The following is an 8,710-nucleotide window of genomic DNA, read 5'->3' on the forward strand; positions in this document are numbered from 1 at the left end:
TTGAACAGACCGTGGTGAAAACTCATAGGACCCCAGGGCCTCAGGGGACAGGATTGCTGTAAAATTAATGGCTATTTTTTCTGGCGATGCTTCTCTCATCTATCCCATGATTCTCTCTGCTGATAGCTTCCTCTCTCTTGATTTCAGTGTGGCTCTGGTCTGCGAAAGAGCTCACATCAGGTCTGACTCTGACGTTTCTGTGGGCTTAGAATTCACAACTCTGTGATGACCATTTCTGTCTCCGTGGTAGGAATTGAATGGGGAAAATCTTGATTTTTTTTTTGTGTGTGTGTGGTGGTAGGGCGTGTTAGATGTTTCATACCTCCCACCAGCTTTAGTTTTTGTAATAAGTCCTTTATGTGGAAATAAACTCTCATTGGGAAAGCTACTGAGAACTATGCTCTACACAGAGTAACCTCCAGAAATAGACTTACCTTGGTAGCAGTTACTATTTATTACTCCTCAATATCAATGTTACTCCTCCTTCCTAATTTTGTTTCCATATTCTCCTATCCTCAGATTAGAGATCAGCAAACTTTTTCAGAAAAAAGCCAGAGAGTAAATATTTTTAGTGTTAGGGGGCATATGGTCTCTGTCACAACTAGCCTTGTGACAACGCCCAGTTTTAGCAGGAAAGGAGCCGTAGGCAGTACGTAAATGAGTGAGTGTGGCTGCATTCCACTTTATTTATAAAATCAGGCAGTCAGCTAAATGTGGCTCATAGGTTGTAGTTTGCCAACTCTGATCTAGATTCATCAAAGGCAGGGTCCCATATCTCAGCACTATTGACATTTTGGACCAGTTAATTCTCTGTTGTAGGGAGTTGTTCTGTGCATTACAATATGTTTGGCAGCATCCTTGGCCTCTACCCACTAGATGCCAGTAGCATCCCCTCCCCAGTGTGAGAACTGAAAATGTTCCCAGACATTGCCAAATGTCCTGGGGGGATGGGGGGCATTTCCCTAGTGGCTGTTATTGGTCATGTGACTTGAGCTGGTCCAAATAGACTAATGGGAAGGTCTTATAGTCCATGATTTGAAAGAGGTCTGTCTCCCTCCTCTTAGACTTAAGTAAGAAGACATTAACATCAAGTGCCACCCACAGCCATCTTAAAACCATGATGTTAGATAGGACAAGGGTCTCAAGTCTGGGCGGTTCTTACTAAATGTTATTCTTACTAAACATTAAAATGTCGCACAGTGTTTTGCAGATGCAGCTGTAAACAGGATGAGCTTGACAGGAACTCAACCAGAGTAATGTAGCCAATTGTAAAGAAGAAATCAGGGTGTAATTGACTAAATAGTGTATATAAGCAATGGTGAAGCCTCCCTTCAGGGAGGCAGACCTTTGGATGTGAATCCTATCTCCTTTAGTTGCCACAAGTGAATAAAACTACCTCACAACAATCACTTCTAGTGTTTTGGATAGAACACACCAAGCAGGAAACCCCGTGAGTTTGGTAGCACTGACAGCAATCAGACTTGGGAGGGAGTCTGTACCATGGATGGCAGAGCAAAGGGACAGCACGGATCTGAAACCTCGTTGAGTAGCTAAATGGACCAGACCTGAAACCCTCCTTACATGTGGCCTTCTTGTTGGATGAGATGACACATTTCCTCACTGTTTTAGGTGGAGTATCTTAGTGGCATTCAGGGGGGTAATTTATCAATGTGCACAGGATTTCAGCATTTTAGCCTCCAGTATAGTATGCCTGTTGGTAATGGCTGGACCTGTCATGAGGCAAACAGGGCAGCAGGAGCCGTGTTAGGGGACAGATTCTCTTAGCAAGGGTTTGGGTGAGGGAGGCACTGACTGGAGTCTCAATACCTTCATGTTTTCTTTGGCTCCACAAAGGCCTTTGTGACGGTCTCTTATTCCCTGGTCCCCTGCAAGTGTAGTGGTGCATTGCTTTTGTCTGACTGGATTGGGGTTGGAGTCCTCTGTGAACTCACACAGTGACATGGCTTCTTTAGAGGGGTTTAAATTGCCTGATTGGTTACAGAGAATTTTTTAATGGTGTCTTCCTGGGAAGGAGATTTGATCAGAAAACAGTGGCTGTGTTTGGCCTGATACAGGGGCATCAGGTCCTGAATTGCAAGTGGAGTGGCTACAGTGATAACAGGAGACCAATTTTTACTCAATTCAAATCACAGTTTTTCTTAAGATCATGCCCTTGTTGTTTCCAAGCCTCCCCTGTCTTCCCAACCCCCTTTCTTACCCTCCCCCTCCAGTTCTTGGCTGATGCTGAGGTGGAAAAAAAATGCACGTAGAACAATAATCAATAAAAAACAAACTTCTAGGATGGTTTTCACAGCAAGCCGCTGAGTGGTGTTGGCAAGGCTGCTGGACTTAGGGCGGCAGGACCAGCTTGTGAAGGCCCTTAGGAGCCGTGGTGAACGATTACGGCCTCCATCCTTTGGGGAACTGAAGGGAGGCACAGTCAGACCCGCAACTTAGAAATATCTCTGTGGTCATTGGGGCAGGGGTTGTGGGGAGAGCATGAACTGTTTGTGGCCAAAGAGCAATACAGAGAGAGAGAGACAATTTGGGAGCAGTCTCAATTCAGGCAGGAGATGAGGTGGCTTAGAGCAGGTGGGCGGGGATGCAGAGCAAGCTGGAGAGGTTTAGGAGGCAGAGCAGCACAGATTTAGTGTGAGTGCATCTGGGGAAGGCGGCAGCCCTTTTCCATAATACCTTCCTTCTGCTAAATTAGACGCAGGTGTCTCTGAGTCTTGGCAAGTGGGGTTGTAATTTTCCCATGTCCCCCACCTGCCACCCTTTACCTGATAAAGCTCTGTCATCTGCTGCGGTCTCGCTGCCCACTCGTCACATTGCTTTGCAGGCTTCTGGGGCCAGCATAAAACAAATGGCCCCCATTTCCGACCTCGCCAGCGCTCCTTCTGCCTTGCCCACCCTGCTGTGCCTAGTGAGGGTTGGCTCCAATGCCGGCATCTGAACGAGCATTACTGTCAAGGAACGTGGAAGCAGCCGGGCCAGGGAGCAAGGGGCGGGGTTGAACATTCCATTTGCCATCTGCAGCACGAGTGAGAGCTGTGCTGATGAGAGCCAGGACCATCTCTGTGATCCGGAGAAATGCATTTTGGTTGAGCTGGCACCGGGCGTCATCTGTAGGCTCCTGGGGCCTGTGGGGTCACTGTCTTTTCTGAGAGTGGGTTGGGGGGCCACGTCTTGAGACGAAAGGTTAGTGATGAGCACAGAGGCCTGTTTTGTCCCCAAACCAAAGTCCTCTGCCAGACCCTGTTGGACACAACATGTTGCCACGCTGCACGCAAGCTAAAGGGTGATGCCAGCCCTTGGCCCAACATAGCGTCGTTGTTCAAAATCACTCTATTAACTGTTTTAACCAAAGCACTTCATCTAAAGCCTAGATCTTAAGATTTCCAAAAGTTAAAGGGATTGTAAGGGTCATTCATTTGACAAATATTTAGGTTTGGGAAATTCCTCTTTTCTTCTGAGTACTTCCCCCTCCCCTGCAAACACCCCCCCCTCCCACCCCAAATCTCAATTCAGTACTCTAATCACAAGGGCACCAAGAGAGCTGTTGTTATTACAGCCTTTGGCCTTAGATGATTGGTCCAGATATACATTCCAGACCCAGGCTGTGTCCATTAGAATGCTTTCCTGGGACTCTGGACTGAGACTAGAGAAAGAAAAGTGAGTCTCTGATGCCTGAAATTGTAACATAGAGAAGATGGTGGGTGGCTGTTTTTCTTCCATGAAGACCAGGGAAAGAGAGAAAACTGGTCAGCAGGGAGAGGGAGACAGAGACAGACAGAGATTATTTCTGGTCCAGCTATTTCCTACTCTTTCAGTTTCATTGCCCCCTCCCCCCCATTCTTATAATAAACATGCCCTTTTTGCTTATGTTTGGTCAAGGTGAGTGTCTTTTATGGGGGGGTGGGGGGGGGGCGGAAATCTCTGCCCTAGACTGGCAACCCTTTGAAGGATTAAAGAAAACGTTTATCTCAACTCTTTTGGTGTTTACAGAGTCGCCCTAAAAAGAAACCCATTGGCACACTCATTACTTGCTATATCTTCCTCGCCTCTAAACTGGTGTTTGCTCCACTCCTTAAATATACTACTTTCACTTCATTTCTTGTCCGATACAGTGGAATTGTCAGAATGCCAGCACCCAGCCAGAGGCCCCGGCATGCATGGATTCCTTTATTCTTCAAGACCACGTCGACACCAGCCTGAATGTATCAGCCAACCAAACAAACTCATAAATGCCAATTAGTTATATTGATGAGCAATGTTTATAGGTTCTTGCAGATCAATTCATAAATATTATAAATTGCAACAATTTCTGAATAATGCCCTGTGACTAATGGCTCTGGTTGTAGTGGATTTTATCACTTTGTTGAGCACCTAATCGTCCTCAGCCTTACAGAGTGTTTCTGTGACCTGCAAAACACGACAATGACTCAGAGCCCAGCAACTTCAAGGTCAAAAAGCTTGCATTCTAGCTTCTGTCCTGGGGTGCCAGGGATAATGTATTTCACTTTTGGAACTAACTAGTGGTCTAGTATTTTTTGATGGTGGAGAGCTGTCCTTTTTCACTGACTTAGGAAATATCATGTATTGTGACTTCTACCAGAGATTCACTCATTCATTCACTCAATAAGTATTTATGGAGCACTTTCTATGTGTCTGACACTATATGAGTCATGGGAATATAGTGGTGTATTAGTCAGGATAGGCTAGGTTATGCTGCAGTAACAAGTTAACTTTGAAATCCCAGATGCTTAGCAACGTGTTTTTTTTTCTTTTCTTATTTATACTACACATCCAGTGTGGATCAACAGAGGTTGTTCCTCCATACAGTTACTCAGGGATCCAGGCTAATGGAACATTGCCAATCACTGCAGGAGGGGAATTGATAACTGGAGAATTACTGTACCAGCTTTTTTCTGCTTCAGTTTCAAAGTGACCTATATCACTTCTGTACCTCTGCCCCTGAGCCAGAATTAGCCACATGGCCCCAGTTAGCTGCAGAGGAGGCTGAGAAATGTGGAGGGAGCACATGGAATGTTTGGTATGCTTACCTGCCCTTAGAGAACTTGTATTGTAGCTTGCATTATAGGAGAAGGCAGGGATCAAACAAATTATTGCATAAGCAATTGTTTAACAACAATTGGGATAAAGGCTGCAAAAGAGCATCTGGGAAGATTGTAAAACAGGAGACTTTCTAGGTGGTCTGGGGTGGCTTCCCTAGCTAAGGGTTATTTCAGCTGAGCCCTGAGGGATGAATAGGAGGTGGGAGGATGGGGAGTGAGGCACCCAGCTCTCTCAGAGATAGATCACCTCAGGGTCTGCTCTCCAAGCACTTACAGTGTAGCGGGAGAGGTAAGAAGTGTAGAGAAATAACGATACTCGTTAGCCAACAGTGACAGCCTAATGGTTGAGCACATGCTGTGTTAAGTGCTTTCTGTGCATTATCTCCCTTAATTCACCCTCACAACAGGTTTAGAAACATACTGCACATCAAGTGTCTGGGCGAGACTCGAACTCTGAAGTTGATGCTCTTTACCACTGTGTGCTACTCCCTCTGGGTGATGGCTCAGTGATTGACCAGTTCAGCTCAGAGCTCGGTGACTGCCAGGGCGTAAGAAGAAGAGCTCCCTCTTCCAGGCTGACCTTCCTCTGCCTCTCTGATAAGTCACTAAGTCTCCCAGAGCCTCAGTTCATCATTAAATTGAGAGCATTTGGCTGGATCAAAGCTTTTCAGGAATGTTTTAATGTAGTGGAATATTTTTTAAAATGCAGTCAGAGAGCCCTGGCTGATGTGGCTCAATTGGCTGGAGCATCATTTCACGCACCTGAAGGTTGTGGGTTTGATTTTCAATCAGGGCACATACCTATGTTGTGGGTTCGATACCTGGTCGGGGCTCGTACAATCAATTGATGTCTCTCTCACATCGATGTTTCTCTCTCTAAAATCAATTAAGAAATTGGATTATATAATCTTCCCAGAAGTTAGGGCATTTATAAGTTTTACATTGCTCTATGGGGCTACTCCCCTCCTCCCTTCCCCCCAAGGGCTAACCACTCTTAATAATTTCAACATGCTTTTTAATGGCTACAGCAATCTTTCTTTTTAAGGGCAATTCTGATGTTGGGAGCCTCTTTTTTATGTTGTGTTGAAAACTGCTTCTTGTCCCTTTTATTCTTGGCACCAGGCTTTCTTTATGGACCTAGTAAAAGCAAAACAAAACCAAATAAAAATAAAATAAACGAACAGTAAAGCAAAACAAAACCACAGACAAGCCCAGTAGTGTCTTTTTGACTAGCATCCTTGTCTCCTTGTCCACAGCGGACTGATCTTTGGCTGCCTTTGGAGGCGGAGTAAGGTTACAAGCAGGGCTGTGCAGCCAGACCTCCTGGGTTCCTTGAACAAGTTTCCTAATTCTCTGTCTCAGTGTTCTCATCTGCGAAATGGGGGAAATAGCCGAACCTGCACCACGGGGTTGCTGTGGAGATGAAGTGAGAAATATGCGTGAAGCCTGGACCAGGCCTGGCATGTGCTGTCAAGAGGTTCCCACAGGGTCTGGATTCTCCACAGAGAAGAGGAAGGTGGCAAGATCGTCAGGCTCTGAGACTCTCACCCGGAAAACGCTCCTGGATGCAGGGCCCCTGTTTTCTGTTTGTCTTTGACTCAGAACTCATTTCAGTGATTAGTGTTGCATGTCTGACCGTGGCTTCAGGGCTGGAAACTGAAATCATGAGAAAGGTAGGAAGAGCCCAGGGGATAGAGACAGGACCAGGAAGCGGGACGGCATGCCATCAGGGTGAGAGGTGACAGCTGCTGGCCCCACTGCTTACTAACGTGGTGAACTTGGGCCAGCTATTTAAGCTCAATGCCCTCATCTGCAGAATGGGTTGAACCCGTTCACGAACCCATTTTGCAAATGAGGAAATTATTTGACTCTTATTCACTACTACCTACCTTCACTCCTTTAATTCCCAAACAACCCCATGAAGCAGATAGGAATGTCCTATTTTACAGATGAGGACAAGGAGGCACTGGGAGGTGAGTGGCTTTCTCAAATCCACACCCTTAGGAAGGCTGGGCTCTTAACCATCTTGTTATGCTGATTAAATGAATAACAGTAAGCCTACCCCTAACTGAGCTTCTTGTCCTGTGACACCCTCTCTCCTTTAATCCTCATAGCAGCCTTGTTCAAAGACTAGCTCCTGAAAGTCACCCAACAGGAGTGCCAGGACTCTCTCCCCTGGGCGGGGTCTGCTTTGTTTTGGAGCAGGGATCCTCATCCCTGCCTACAGCTGAGGTTCCTGCAGGCACTCCTACAGTAATGCCAGGCCCACACCAGGGCTTCCGATTTCATTAGTCTGGGGGTGGGGATGAGGGCCCCGAATGGGGAGTTTTAAAAAGCACCCCGGGTGATTTTGACCTGTAGGCAGGATTGAGAATGGCTGTGTAGGGGGATTTTACCCCCTCCAGGCGTGGCTCTCAGCTTCAACTGCACATTAGAATCATCTGGGAGCATCTAGATTCTGAGGTCATGGGTTCGGTCATCAGCCTTCCTCACTGAGCTGACTGATGCTTATTGGATTCTACTAGATGCCAGACTGTGCATTTGCCCGACACAACACCAACTCACTGAACCCTGGAGTAACCAGCCGGTCCTGGCATGGGGGGATTTCCCATCCTGAGAACCCCCTCAGGTCTGACGCGGACAAACCAGGATGGCTGGCCAGCCTGCCGGGTCTGCCTCAAACCTGTTTCTTATTGACCTCACTCAATTATTTCACAACAAATCTCCGAGGAAAGTTCTGGCAAACCCATGCTGCAGATGAAGACACTGAGGCACACTATTCAGTTCTCCCACCCATGTCCTTCCCACTACTCTTGTGATTCCAGGTTCTGGGCCCTGCAGCCACAGGCAGAGTATTGGTTACACAATAAACAGTGATTACAAAATACTTTCTGAACTGTTATTTCATGTCCTCTTGGGGGCAACCAGTAAGGCCAGGAGGGGTTTTTCGGTCTCCATTTCACAGAACAGGGAGTGAGGTTCAGGAAGGGCAATGATTTTTCCATGGTCAGCGGCCACCGTTGTGGATGGGAAACCTGATCTGATGGTCAGGCGATTGCATAGCATCTGTCATGTTGTGTGGAGGATGAAAAATGTCCCCTCACAGTTCATTGGCTCTGATACTGTTTGCATTCATCATCAGACCGTGGACTTCCCAGCCTCCCCTCCTGCAGGGGCTGAGTCTCACTGCGGACTCCTTTCCCTGCGGGCTCTATGGGCTAGAAAAGGCCAAGATGATTACTGGCAGTCGGGTGCTGTTCATTTAGAACATCTGCCTTCAGTTCCCCAAGGCCTGCTCCATCGGAGGACACACACTTGTGCCAGGCAATGCCAGGCTCTGGGGAGAGATCTGGACAGGGCTCATCAGGCACCTGAAATGTCACCTGAGGTGCTGAATGACGGGCAGAGAGGCAGGCTTGTACGGGGATTATTTTAACATAATCTGGTGTTCCTGGGAGAAGTGGGGAGAGAAATGGGAGACAGGGGTTGCCTGGTTTTTCAGTTCAAGGCAGCTAGAATTTTTTTTTTCCTCCAGAAAAGTGACCAGCTGAGTGCTCCAGGGGAGAGGGATGGGGACCTCCCTGCCCTGGAGTAGTTCTGCAGGCTGTTTTGCAGGAAGATTTGCATATTTG

At 47.0% G+C, this 8,710-nt stretch overlaps 1 protein-coding gene across 1 annotated transcript in view; it reads left to right on the forward strand.

The window, feature by feature from the left end:
- The window catches only part of SUDS3 (SDS3 homolog, SIN3A corepressor complex component), an 85,045-nt gene extending 78,355 nt beyond the window's left edge, over positions 1-6,690 (forward strand). The window contains exon 13 of the mRNA XM_036353582.1: positions 6,441-6,690. Within this exon, the coding sequence (XP_036209475.1) occupies positions 6,441-6,675 (235 nt within the window). The 3' untranslated portion in view covers positions 6,676-6,690. The remainder of the gene's footprint in view (positions 1-6,440) is intronic.
- The last annotated feature ends 2,020 nt before the right edge of the window (positions 6,691-8,710 follow it).

This window comes from Myotis myotis, unplaced genomic scaffold (genome assembly GCF_014108235.1).
Source record: "Myotis myotis isolate mMyoMyo1 unplaced genomic scaffold, mMyoMyo1.p scaffold_m19_p_20, whole genome shotgun sequence".
NCBI classification, from domain to species: domain Eukaryota; kingdom Metazoa; phylum Chordata; class Mammalia; order Chiroptera; family Vespertilionidae; genus Myotis; species Myotis myotis.